General features: G+C 41.9%; 1 protein-coding gene across 1 annotated transcript in view; it reads left to right on the top strand.

Moving 5' to 3' along the window:
* Nucleotides 1-7498, top strand: part of WDR36 (WD repeat domain 36) — a 44366-nt gene extending 36868 nt beyond the window's left edge. Inside the window, exons 20-23 of the mRNA XM_072736589.1 lie at nucleotides 1993-2112; nucleotides 2273-2354; nucleotides 3773-3960; nucleotides 5195-7498. Coding sequence (XP_072592690.1) covers nucleotides 1993-2112; nucleotides 2273-2354; nucleotides 3773-3960; nucleotides 5195-5344 — 540 coding nt within the window. The 3' untranslated portion in view covers nucleotides 5345-7498. The remainder of the gene's footprint in view (nucleotides 1-1992; nucleotides 2113-2272; nucleotides 2355-3772; nucleotides 3961-5194) is intronic.
* Nucleotides 7499-13917: the final 6419 nt, after the last annotated feature.

The raw sequence follows: 13917 nt of genomic DNA, 5'->3' as shown, positions 1-13917 counted from the left end.
AGGACAACAGCAGTGAAAAAAATCCTAGTTCCTTTGTCCTTGAGGAATTTATAGTTTTACATGAGAAATGGAAAATTATGGCATAAGTTAGTATTTTCCAAAGCATATTTTATGACTCCATATTTGTGAGTAGCAAAAATAATTTAATAGAATAGAAAACTTCAAAGATTATCCTCTGATAGTAAGGATAAATGTTGTTTTATGAAACTTGATTGTTTAGATATACATCTCCACATGCATTAGAGGTTATGTGTATACTAAGTGACATGGTGGGCCGGGCATAAAATAGTGTGAGAACTGACATAGATAACTATGACAAGATAGGGTGTTTTTGTAATTGATTACTTAGCACCAAAAAAGATAGGTGTGTCTTGGATAAGAAGAGTTTTCATGTGTTAATTTTTCTCTCAGAAGTTAAATATTCTTGTTTCTACTTGCTCACTTTGTGAGAGATTAGGCATTAGCTTTAGTGTGCATCGTGTCGGAACATAGTTATGAAATCTGTCCATCATGTTGCCCAGGGTGTCAGCTGTAAAGGGAATACTTTATGGGATAGCTTTAAAAGCAATGCATTAAGAAGTCCCAAGTAGACTAGTGTGAAGGGAGCAATCAGAATAATGCCCAATTCATTGAGCTAAGGTGTTGGACAGCTCTGTTCTGTGCTCAGATACAGTTTTGTTCTGCATAAAAACTTACCTAGAAACCTGAGTGAAGGGACCCTTGGGGAGCTCAGCGGTTGAGTGTCTGCCTTTGGCCTGGGACATGATCCGGGGTCATGGGATCGAGTCCTGCATCGGGCTCCCTGCATGGAGCCTACTTCTCCCTCTGCCTGTGTCTCTGCCTCTCTCTCTCTGTCTCTCATGAATAAATAAAATCTTCAAAAAACAAAACAAAACAAAACAACAACAAAAGCCCCTGAGTGAATGATCTTTATGGGAGAAATATGCTAAAAACCCCAATATTTTTATTTCTTATTGAATGAAAGAAGTTAGAATTTTTACATTTGCCCTGTGGGTAACTTTTCTCCTTTTGGTTTTCCTTGTGAGGTTAGATAATTTCTAGAGCCCTATGGAGCACCTGCAGAAGCCTTTTGTTCTTATTTACATCTCGGTGTCTCTCCTTTCTAACTCAGTGTGACTGTGATCCTTATTGCAGTCTCCACCGTCATCAGGAAGGGCTGTGCTTACGCTGCAGACAGCAGTACCTTGTCCTGCTTGCGCGCAGGAATTTTCTTTTATGATATGCCTCCACAAGGACACCAGTATCCCTGGTGATAGCCCTGGTGGAATCAGGGCTATTCTTCACACACACAAAAAATTTCACCAAATTTTTTCTAGTGGCAAAGTCTACCCCTGGTTCCAAATTTCTTTTGGAGAAAAAAAAAAAAATTGAGAAACTGTTGAGCACTTATCTAAGTTTTGCTTTCTAGCCCATTTTGCGAAAAAGGTTGTAAAAGTTCAAAATTACTTGATTGTTACTTGTTTACCAAAATATTCCTATAAATATGTTTGAGGAAAATGAGAACGCTCAGAACTTCTCCACAACCCTGTCATTCTTCTTCTCCCTCGTCAGCAAGGGCACTGGAGGTCTGCCTTGAGAAGCCCAGTTTATTTTTTTACTTATTTTTTATTTATTTTTTTTTAAAGATTTTATTTATTTATTAATGAGACACAGAGAGAAAGAGGCAGACAGGGAAGCAGGCTCCACACAGGAAGCCTGACGCGGAACCCGATCCCGGGTCCCCAGGATCACATCCCGGGCTGAAGGCAGCACCAAAACCGCTGAGCCACCTGGGCTGCCTGAGACGCCCAGTTTAATCTGTAATCTTGGTCAGTTGGGACTTTATTTTGGTATTCGAATTTGAGGAAGTTCATTCCTTCCGTTTACTTTTTGCACTTTGTTTTAAAATTGATTTGGAATTAAATATTAGAAACTGTTGGCAAGGTAATTACTAATTAGTCCTTTTTCCCTTTCTCATTTCCTTTTAATCAGAAAAAGAATAAACCAAAGGAACCACCCAAAGTACCCAAATCAGCACCATTTTTTATTCCAACAGTTCCTGGCCTTGTACCCAGATATGCTGTACCTGAGCAAAATAATGATCCCCATCAGGTAAAAACGAAATTGAAGCATTCTGTGTTCTACATTTATAGTTCTTTATCAAGACCTAGTTTTACAGATATAAAGCAAAATGTATGACAGCTTTTAATTATAAGCTATAATTTTGTTACACTCGTATTCTTGGAATAATGTATTTTTGCTTTTGTTTAAGTCTAAAGTGGTAAATCTTGGAGTTTTAGCTCAAAAATCAGATTTCTGCTTGAAACTTGAAGAAGGACTGGTAAATAATAAATGTAAGTTAAATTATGAAATCTTTCACCAAATATCATCAATGTATTATATGATACATTTTATGAAGAGAAACTGAGTGAAATATTAGCAAGTTTTCCAGTAGTTGAAGAAAGATAGTAAAAATTTGAAAGGAGTGAAATTTTGATTTTAATATGAAATAATTTTAGCTTTTGTATTGTTAATGTTAGACAAGTGACACTAAACACAAATGAGTATCAATATTATAATAACCTTTTGAGAACCTTTCACATTTTCCATACGGAAAATTAGTGGGTTTTTTCTTCCTGTCTTTTTTGTTGTTATTTACAAATACAGTTTATAATACAGTGACTTTGATCTTAGGTGATTTTTAGATAGTCCCAAGTTACCCCATTAAGACAGTTTTTAAATTTATTTATTATGATAATAGATTGAAATTTTGAAAGCTAGAGTTTGTAGCTAATGGTGATCAACAATACGAACTATAAGCAATTAACAAAATCACGGTCATTCTCCTTTTCGATTTATCCTCTTGTTTTTTGGATCCAAATCCTTTGTTTTCATACTGGCATTACTTCAGTCCACCTTGGCAAAAGTCAAATAATGGTACTGATGGGCCATTATATAGATGACTAAAGAATAGCAGAATCATTAAAGAGTAACTTGTTATATTTCTGAAGGGACAAAGAGGAAAAGCACTATTATTTAGTATAGACTGAAGGACAGAAAATAAAATTTATTAATTTTTGTCATTGGTGTTACTCCTTTTCTAAAAGCTAAAAGCATAGTTATTGCCATTATAATATCAAATGCCTGTTTTAAAAATAGTTGTAAGTGTATAGAATATGTACTTGTAGGATGCATATAAAACAAGAGTGCTTCTTTCTGGAAAAAAGGAGTAAATTTAGGTGGGTAAGAATAAGGTGTAGAGTCTTCCCCCTCTTGGATATTTCTGTATTGTTAGTGTTTCTTAATGATCATATGGTGCTTTAAAAAATTTTATAGCAATAAAAGGAAAGAAAAATAAATACCCTCACCTCATCCTGTTCTTGCAACTACTGTTAATTTGGTGTGTACCTTACAGCCTTCTTATATTTGGGTTTGTTCTGATTGATATGTGACCATCTGATTGATGTAAGACCATCTTGAAGTGTCTGTTGCTAGGCATTAATTAGATTTTAACAGCTTGAACAGCAGGGGAAAAAAACTTAGAATGCAAAAATTTTAGTGCTTTTAGTACTTTTTATTGTATTTCTCTCATCATTTGTATTGATTGTTACTTAATTTGGGGTTCATTCTACTACTTGAGTAAAAAATAAAGTCATGGGAAGACTTTCCTGTGTAATTTAAATAGATGTTGCTTGGGCATGAAATGAAACTATAGTTTTTTAAGTGAAGTGATTGTAGGTAATAACTGGATTCTTCTTCAAACTTAATGCAGATGAAGCTGCTCTTAACCTTCTAAAAGAATTAGGCCCATCAGGAATTGAAACAGAGCTGCGAAGCCTGTCTCCTGATTGTGGTGGGTCTGTAGACATTATGCAGAGCTTCTTAAAGATGATCGGGATGATGTTGGACAAGAAGCGTGACTTTGAATTAGCCCAGGCCTATCTTGCATTGTTTCTAAAGGTAAGTCCAACATAAGGCAGGAATCCTCAGCTTGCCTTCCTCTAGGGTGACGTCGTCTGATGGAATTGTCTGCAAGGATGGCAGTGTTCTCTGTCTGCTCTGTCCAGCATGCCAGCCCCTCGACACATTTCACTACCGAGCGCTGAGAAATGTAGCTAATGTGACTGAGAAACTGGATTCCTTATTTTACGGAAATTTAATTAAATAGCCATCTTTACCTAGTGATTATTGTATTGGACAGCTGAACAGCACAGCTTTGTAGTCTTTTCCTTTACTCAACACAATTTTGATACATTGCCCTGACTTTTCTGTGTCGTCCATTTGATTCAATATACTAAGCTATTAACTTTTTAAAGTCATTATATTTTGGCACTCTTTCTATTATCATGAAGAGAAAATTAGGTTTCATGTTTACTTTTTGTTTTTTTCTGCTGCTGAAATCAAGTACATCTATCCTGGTTGAAGGGGTTTTAAGTCATTTGGCAAGAACAGTGGTTTTTATGACTAACGTAATGGAGAAATCATGTTTATTTCAATAGTATATTGTATTGAAGAAAGATGATGATGTGACTTAGTGTTAACGGATGATATACTCCATATAGCCTATTAATATATATAAAATCAGTTTTCACTTGATCTAATTATTTAAAATTATTTTAAAAGTAAATATGTAGATGATACCATGTAGGTTGAAAAAACAAATGCTACAAATTTTTTCTGTATCCCTTCCCAAATTTACCAACTATAGTTCCTGAATATAAATTTACTTTAATCTTTAGAAGATAAAGCCAAAGGCCATCAGTCATTCATTACCAGTGAGTTCCAGTGAAAGGAGAAACCTAAAGATACAGAAATATGGAGTTAGTGTTAGAACTAGGACTTTGTTTCTCTATTTGTATCAGGGCGTTCCTTAGGTGGAGGAGAGTGATGACAACTTAAGTTCTCATAAGGGAGAGACAGTACCAGAAACGAACTCGTAAGAAAGTTTGATAGAGGGGCTCCTGGGTGGCTCAGTGGTTGAGCGTCTGCCTTCTGCTCAGGTCATGGTCCTGGGATCAAGTCCTGCATCGGGCTCCTCCAGGGAGCTTGCTTCTCCCTCTGCCTGTGTCTCTCATGAATAAATAAATAAATCTTAAAAAGAAAAAATAGTATCTTGCAATGTTCCTTGGTAAGAAGGTTGAATCTAGAATAAACAAAAATTTAATTTTCTCAAATGTTCTATTTTTCTTTTCAGTTACACCTTAAAATGCTTCCTTCAGAGCCAGTACTTCTAGAAGAAATAACAAAGTTATCATCACAGGTGGAAGAAAATTGGATCCATTTACAGTCACTCTTCAATCAAAGCATGTGTATTTTAAATTATATAAAAAGTGCTTTGTTATAAAAATAAAATTATGTGAGTAAATAAAGACTTTTATATTAAATGGGTTCAGTTTAACTCATGTCTTGTTTTCTAAGTTTCACCATGAAAAGAAAATAATTGTCAAAACTACTAACTAGTAGTCACTTTTCACTCTAAATGCTAAATAGTTTCTTGAAATAAAATGATACCCACCTTTTGTTTTAAATACTTACAGAATCTAGTCAAAATACTTATTTTCTGAGTCTCTTCACATCAGTTACTTGTGTATGACTTCTTTGAACTGTTGTCATCGGCTCCTGTTTTTTGAATATGTGTAACGTAAGAGGTGTTAGGTGTTTCATGTAAAATATTGCTGAATGAAGATAAAACTGGTGTTTAATAGAGTTGTAAAAGTGCCTTCATGATATGAAGTAAAAAGGCCTGTTTCTTTGGTGGCCTGTGGTGAAGACAGTTTGGATCGTGGAGTCTTAGAGCTTAGGTCCCTGACTCAGACCTTAACGCAGCCAGAGCTCTTAGAAGGCAGGAGGGGAAGTTCCCCGGTGGTTGTGGGATCTCAGCAGCAGAGCAGGTTTATGACCCTGCCCCAGGCTCTCCCACTGGAGCCCTTTCTCACAGGGACTTGTTCTAAGGAAGGTGAGAGGCACTTTCCCGAGGCAAACCCGCCTTTGCCTCTGTAGGAGAGCGCTGACTGGGTACTTAGGGCGGGGCAGGGAAATTCTGAATTCCACTGGAGAGGTGGTTCTTCCTCACGGATGACCTCTTCATTTGGGAGAAACTACTGCCCATATACTTTCTCTCCTAACCGTTGTGAAACCAGATCGTTCTGGCAGGGTCTCTTACCTTTATTTTCGTGAGTTAAGACTTCAGCAATACACGAATTCAAAGTCAGCAATTCCTCTGCCTGGAAAAGTGCTAGAGGTCATCACGGCAGCTGCTTGGGCCTGCTGTGTGTGTCCCCTTTCCCTGCTGCCAAAGAAGTCTTCCAAGGGTGCAGCTAAGGTCACCAATGAGTGAACAAGCTGTCAGTCTTTGCATCTATTAACTGAAGCTCCCTCAGAATGAGAGGTTGATAGAGGACTTTATGGTGGGATTGTGCTGTCCCAAACATAGATACTTTCCTAATTAGCAGAAAAAGGCGGGGACAAGTTACGCTAGTTACACTGCAGGTCTTCAAGATACAATAGGACTGCTGTGGTGGTGTCTTAACTCGGTCCCTATTGCTACAGGCAATTTATTTAGTAATTGGAAACCATATTGTTAATGGATGTATTAATATTTGTCAAGTTTAATCTACTTAAAGTGATTCTAAGAGCACAGTCCTCTGAAAACAATTTTTAGTTTATACATTCAAGTGTAGTGTTATTCATAAAATGCAGCTTGTACTCGAATGCCAGTGTCATTCTCATTAGAATAAGGTTTTACAGAATAATCTCCAGAAAGAACAATGCTCACAAGGAGTTGATCAGTTGGTGACTTTAAATATCAAAGGATTTTTGTTTAAATGGTTGAGGTGGAATTAGTAAACTGCTAAAGAAATACGCCAATCTGGATTTCAGAGATGTGTATAAATTTAATAAAAAACTGACTGAAATGCTCATGACTTAAGTTTAGCCTTAAAAATTGTATTTCCCTCTGCCCCAAATACTGCCTTCTAAATATAAGCAGAATTTCAGTGTACAATCATGTACGTGGATGTCAGAAATCACTAAAAATAATAGGAGCTCTAAACAGATCATGTATTGCTTTTACAAATCTTGAACTGAATTTTCCTTTCTTTCAAATAAGAATATAGGAGTTGAGTGTATCATTTCTACTGGAGATATCTTTGTACAGAATTAGCATCATTGTGGCAGGTAATCTCCCAGAACCTCACCTGTATGTTTACATCAAGGAAGGAAAGGAGGAAGAAATACAAATAATTCTGTGTATTTGTTTCTTAAAATGTGTGTTTGTGCCTACTGCTTTTTCTTTACCTTTGAAATTACAAATGTAGTATTATGACTACACTTTACTAGTAAAAACATCAGAGATAAATCTATTTTCGGCCATCACCTTCAATCCTAATGCCTTCCCTGTAAGTACCAGTCGTTAACTTTCTACCTAGACCTTTGTCCATGGATGTACATACATGTTCTATGTAAGCACAGGAAATAAAATATATAGTTTCCATTTTTACATAAATGTATGCTTTTTGTTCTGCAACTTTTCTACTTGGCTTATTTCAGTATAATCACACCTAATCTCTTTACTTTTATAAAAATAAGTTGTTCCGTAATCTAGTCTAAAATGGACGCTTAAGAGAGTTTCCCCATTTTTGTCCGGAATTACAAATGATACTGAAAGAACACAGCACATCATCCTGTATGGCTCTTCGGGTGCATATAAGGATCTCTCTGCAGGAGATAGTTTTTGAATCGTTGGACCAGAGTTAGGCAGTTTTAAAGAGATACCTCAGTTGGCTCCCAGAATGGCTTGTCAATTTATGGTTTATCTGCAGTGAGTGAGTACCCGTTCCCCATATTACTAAGCACATTTGATACCAGATTTCTTAATTTTTTATTTAATGAGTGAAAAAATATTTTTACTTTAATTACAAACTGGCACTAGTAGGGATGGGCATCTTTTCATGTTTATTTTAGACCATTTTTATGTTAGGTGAAGTGCCTTTTCTAACATGACCCATTTTTCTGTTGAATGATTGTCTTTCTCTTTTTTGTTGGTTTTTTCATATAGTGTAGAGATTAGTCTTTTATGTTACCCATGTTTACTGATTGGTCACTTGTATTTGACTTATGCGGTCTTTTTTTTTAATAGATGTTTTATATTTCTGTGTATTCAGATGGATACATTTTTTACTAATTTCAAAATATGAAGTATATTCTCTAAGACATCATGTATGCATCCAGCTAGATCTTCATCAAGAATTGATTTTTTTTAAAGATTTTAAAATTTTATTTATTCATGACGGGGGGGGGGGGGGCGGGCAGAGACACAGGCAGAGGCAAAGGGAGAGGGAGAGAAGCAGGTTCCATGGAGGGAGCCTGATGTGGGACTCGATCCCGGGCCTCCAGGATCACATCCCGAGCTGAAGGCAGCGCTAAACCACTGGGCTACTGGGGCTGCCCAAGAATTGATTTTTTGAAGAGTAAGGTATAGAGCTATTGTTATTCAAAAGTTCAAAAACCAATTATTGAAGTCCACTCTTCTGATTTGAAATGCTATTATGTACTAAATTCTTTGAGGTATTTGATATCCCAAATAAAATAATTGCTTTGATTCTGGTTTTCTGGTGTATTGTCAGATTTGATGGAGATAACACCCTACTAATGTATTTTGCGAAAATTTTCTTGACTATTGGTGAACATATCTTGGGAGGTTTTTGGTTGTGCTAATAAATTCATGGGATTTGGAGAGATTTACAATCGTATTTCTCTTGAAGAACAACATACGTTTTCATTAAACCAGAGCTTTTTGTGGGCTTGGTTTTGTAAGATTTCTTACATTTTGTAACATTTTCTGGGCATTTAATTTTTGTTGCTGTACTGAAATATACCTTTTTCCTAATATATCTTATAACTGGCCATTGCTGTCATGGTAAAAGCAGTTTGGTTTTTATGCTAATCCGTTAAACTGCAGAACTCTTGTGAACATACTCTTACCTAGAAAATCCAAAAGAATCCCACCTTTCGCAATTGATGAAACTTTATTTCCTATATGATATTTTATTTAAGTGTTCTTAGGATTGCTTTAGCTATGGTCTGGCACAGATAACTGGATACTAGCAGTGTTTGACAAATACTTGCTTTGCTACAGACTTCCGCGGAAATGCTTTTAATGCTCCACTATTAACGATAATAAATGCTCTGAATTTCTTGCAGATACCCTTTCGTTAAATTCTATTAATAACTACTTTTAAAAATTTAAACTAGAAAGAATAAAATTTATCAGGTTATTTTTCAGCATATATTGGAGGATCGGTATCTGCCTTAACTGGTGTAATTTGGTGAATTTTATTCAAATATTCTTAAAAAATTATTTGAGAAAGAGCACAAGCTGGGAGGAAGGGCAGAGGAAGAGAGCAGCTCTCCCCGCTGAGCAGGGAGCCTGATCCAGGGCCAAAGCCAGACTCTGGGGTCATGACCCGAGCAGAAGGCAGCTGCCTACATGACTGAGACCCCCGGAGCTCCTAGTCAAAGACTTACTCTTCACTTTTATTCTTGGGATAGAATTTGTAAGTAAGGTGAAACTGGTGGATTTTCTGTTCCATAGAGTCATCCTTGATTTTTCTTGTTTTTAAGTAATCTTTACACCCATCGTGGGTGGGGCTTGGACTCCTTACCCTGAGGTCACGCGTGGCGTGCTGTACTGAGCCAGCCAGGTGCCCCTGACCTTGATAGGTCTTTAAAACTTGTTTAATCAAAGGGAAAAAAGTCTTGGACAAAGTCTTTATTGAGATTTTTGCCTAGTTTTTTTCCTATGGTTACTGAACGGGGTTTTCTGTCTCTTAGCCCCTATGGGTAAATTACATCCTCCTTACACGTCAGGACTTTATTATTTTTAAAAATATTTTATTTATTTATTCATGACAGACACAGAGGAGGAGGAGGGGGGGGGGCGACAGAGACCCAGGCAGAGGGAGGAGCAGGCCCCACGCAGGAGCCCGACGCGGGCCTCCATCCCGGACCCCGGGGTCACGCCCTGGGCCGAGGGCGGCGCTGAACCACTCGGCCACGGGGGCTGCCCCACGTCAGGACTTTAGATTGACTTTGAAACTTACTCGTGTAGGTTCTGTGAGGATCACGCTTTTTAATCAATCACTGGGTTGCGACTGTCCGGAACGGCAGGCCTGCGTGGGCGCCGCAAGCCCAGGGCTAACGGAACCTGCTGTTCTAGCCGTTCCTCGGGACCCCCACGTCGCGCCTGGCCCAGGAACGCTCCCGCTCCTCCCCGGGGGCCGGAGGGTGCGCTGCGGCCGCGGCTCCGCGGCTCCGAGTCTACACGTCCTCTCCTTACCTCAGTACAAAGCGGTTCCCTTCAGACGGACCCGGGGTAGGACCCGCCTTGAGCTTGCCCCGCGGCGGCGGAGGGAGCAGCCTGTGAGGGGCCGCGGCCGCGACCCGGTGACCCCTGGGGAGGGCGGCGGGTCCCGCGTGCGGCCCGAGAGGCAGTGCGGCCCGAGGGGAGGCCGGGGCGGCGGCCGGTGGGCACGAGGGCACCGGCGGGGTGAAGCCCGGAAGCAGGCGGCTGCCCCGCCCCCCCCTGCCAGGCCCTCCGGGAAGGAGCCGCGAGCGCCTGCGCTGAGCAGACGTCCCAACGCGAACGTCACCTTGCCCTGCTCAGGCCCAGGCCGGCGAGGGCGGGGCGCGTGCGAGGGCGCCTATGTGGCAGCCCCGTGTGAGGGCGTGTGAGGGCGTGTGCGTGACAGGAGTGCTTGGGACGCGTGTGTGAGGGCGTGTGCGCGAGGGCGCGCGCGCGTGCGCAGGCGGGAGGGTGTTGCGTGAGGACGCGTGCGAGGGAGCGCGTGCGTGACTGACGCGCGTGAGGGCCAGGGTCCGTGCGTGCGCCCATGCGTGAGGGGCGTGCGTGAGGGGCGTGCGTGGGGGCGCGGGGTAGCGCGTGCGTGACTGACGTGCGTGAGGCGCGCGGACAGGCGCTGTCGGGCGGCCTGGGAGCATCGGCGTGCCGTCGGCGGCGCGAGGCCCGGGTGCGGCGGGTCGGGGCCGCGTGCGAGCTGCGGGCGGCCGCTGTCGTTCTGCCCAGGGAGTCCTGAGCAGGAGCCAGGCGTCCGAAGCGACGACGTGCGGTCGCGGAAGGCCTCGCGTGGCTGCCGCCGGAGTCCCCAGGGCCAAGCGCCCTTGCTCTTGGGTGATGGAGGCGCGGCCCGCGGGCGTGTGGAGGCGGCGGCAGGCTGGGAGCCCGGCGGGCCCCGAAGGTTGCGGAGAAGATGGCGGCTGCCGCGGGTCCGGAGGAAAGGTGGGCGCGGGGACGAGAGGCGGGGGGGGGGGCGGGAGAGCGGGCGGCTGACCACGTGCTCGTCCTTACCTGTCAGGGCGCGAGCCCGAGGTCCCGCAGTCTCCATCGCGGGATTCAGGGAAAATCAGACAAAACAGGAAATAACGTGAACTGCAGACTCTGGGCTTTGTAATATCTGCGTTTCAGAATTCTCCGGTTGTTTTAAGTTTTTATGTCATTTTTCTCATGAAACGTGCACACACCCGCCCGCCCGCCCGCGCTCGCATCCCGGCACGTGCGTACATCCCGCGGCTCCAGCGGCGCTGCTCCTTCTGGAAGGTGACCCCTGCGCAGACCCGCAGGTACCCCGGCCTGAACCAGGGCGGCCCCTGCACGCGGTCACGGCCCCCCGGGCGCCCGGCGCCGTCCTTGGCGTTTCGAGGGAGCGCGTGGTGCCCAGGCCCGCTCCTCGCCCCCTCGCCCCCTCGCCCCCTCGCCCCCTATCTCCTCGCCTGGCGCCTGGCGGACGCGAGCTGAGGCTTAGAAGGCGCCACGACGACGACGACGACGACGACGACGACGACGCGCCCTGAGTCACCGGGAGCCCGGCGAGCCTGGAGCTCCTCCAGGAGGCGGTGGGAAGGGCAGCTCTTGGCAGAAGCGATCCTCACCTGCATGGCGGGGTTTCCCAAGAAGCCGGAGGAATATTGAGGTGGAGAGTTTCACTTTCTTTCAGCGATAAACAGAAATAATCCGCTTGATTGCAGATGAGGTAAATGTCAAAGGGAGACTTAATCCCAATTAGCTTATCTCCTTACCCTTTACCAGAGCGCAAAGCAGGAAATTACCATTTCCCTTCCTGCTGGGAAATGACAGTCACCTAACAGATACACCACACCTTTGTATCCCTGGAAACCAATTTCGTCTTTAAAAAATGACTAATCTGTAAGAAAAATGTTGACTTTTTTTTAAAACCAAAGTTCCTTTTTTTTAAAAAAAAAAGTTCTTATGTGCAAAATCCCTAGACAAATAGCACTGCCTGGAGGCACTTGGGATAAATTTAGATCGGACACGAAAGTATCTCTCTTTTTTTTTTCTCCTCTTCACAGTGGCTGGTTTCCTCCATTACTGCCAGTGTGGCAGCCACATTCTCACGCCTCTCCTTCGTGTGTGCCCTCGCATGAGCTGCACATTTGCTAGAGGCCGTTTCGATGTAGGGCAAACAACAGATGTTCAATAAATACCTAATTTCGTGGTTTTTGTACAGTGAGCCAGTGTTCCCTGGGGGTTCTCGAAATTCAGAGGATCAGTAAAAGTATTATGAAAAAGTTTCATAAGAAAGTAAAGTATTATGAAAAAGTTTCATAAGTTTTTTGACTCTTTGTGATCTCATGATCTCAGTATTTCAAATACAGGAAATATCAGTAGATATAATCTGTATAACTAAAGCTTGGTGAAGTCCTTAGTAACTTTTAAGACTGAAGGAATGCTGAGACCAAAAATATTGAAAATTACTGCCCTAAATGATTAGTGAATGAAACATACAACTTGACCAAGATGTGCTAATATATATGTAGTATAAGCTACACGATACCTAATGCCCATCTGTGAGAATGCCTTAAATCCCGATGTTCTGAGATACAGAATATGAATCAGTGTTACTCTCAGATCCTGAGAGGGCTAGTGGGGCCAGGGCAGCTCTCAGGTTTTGGGATCCAATTCACTTGCAGATCCATTGGGATCAGTGGTTTGTTGAGTTCAGTTAGTACTAGATAGATGGCTGACTTTGGGCTAGGACAAATGATAAATTAAGAATGTTTAAATTGTTAATATAATGAGATCCATCAGTCTGGGTGTTTAGAATCAGTTTTAGCTATATTCAGCTGTATGTAAATTTATTAGAGAACATTAGTAATCTTTCCAAAATTTTTCTGACTTTGTGGCTGAGAACAGTGTCTGGATCATCTGAAGGCACTTGTATGGCAGCACTGGCCCCGGGTTGCTGGGTATCCCTGATACCTCTGAACGCTGGTGGTCTTGGCCACTACCTCCCTGGAACAGATTGCACACAGTGCCTCCTCCATACCAACGGCTTATAATTCATATTGTCCTGAGGGTACATCCAGTTGGGAACAGGCTAAGGCTCACAAGCCTTTGTGACCCAAGTCACAAAGGAAGCCAAGAGAGTGAGGTTCTGAGTTCTATGTTGGGGATGCAGGAATTTTAAGTGGGAAATTCTCCAAACATAGAGTGTTCACAAGGTATTTGGTATCAAAAAGTAGGTCTTCCCATAATCTTCTGCTTGGCTGTCCAACACATACCATTAGTCTATATGTTAAATTTTCAACAATAATACAATATTAACCTTCATACAAATAAAAGCATATATACCCTCCCCATAGGAGAAAAAGTTCTCTATCAGTTAAAAAATGATACCAGGATTAAGTAACAGAAAACCCCAATAACCATGGTCTTAACAGATGGAGGAGCCTTATTTTTTTTTATTTTTTATTTTTTTTATACATTAAGAAGTCTAGACGTAGGCAGTTTTTCACATTGGTTCAGTTTTTCAGTAATATTGTAAAGGACATAGGGTTTTCTTCTAGTTTCCTTTTTCATTTTTATGAGATTTTGTAAAAGAT

The sequence above is a fragment of the Vulpes vulpes genome, chromosome 14, assembly GCF_048418805.1.
Source record: "Vulpes vulpes isolate BD-2025 chromosome 14, VulVul3, whole genome shotgun sequence".
Classification (NCBI taxonomy): Eukaryota; Metazoa; Chordata; class Mammalia; order Carnivora; family Canidae; genus Vulpes; species Vulpes vulpes.
This window is presented reverse-complemented; position numbering and strand designations above follow the sequence as displayed.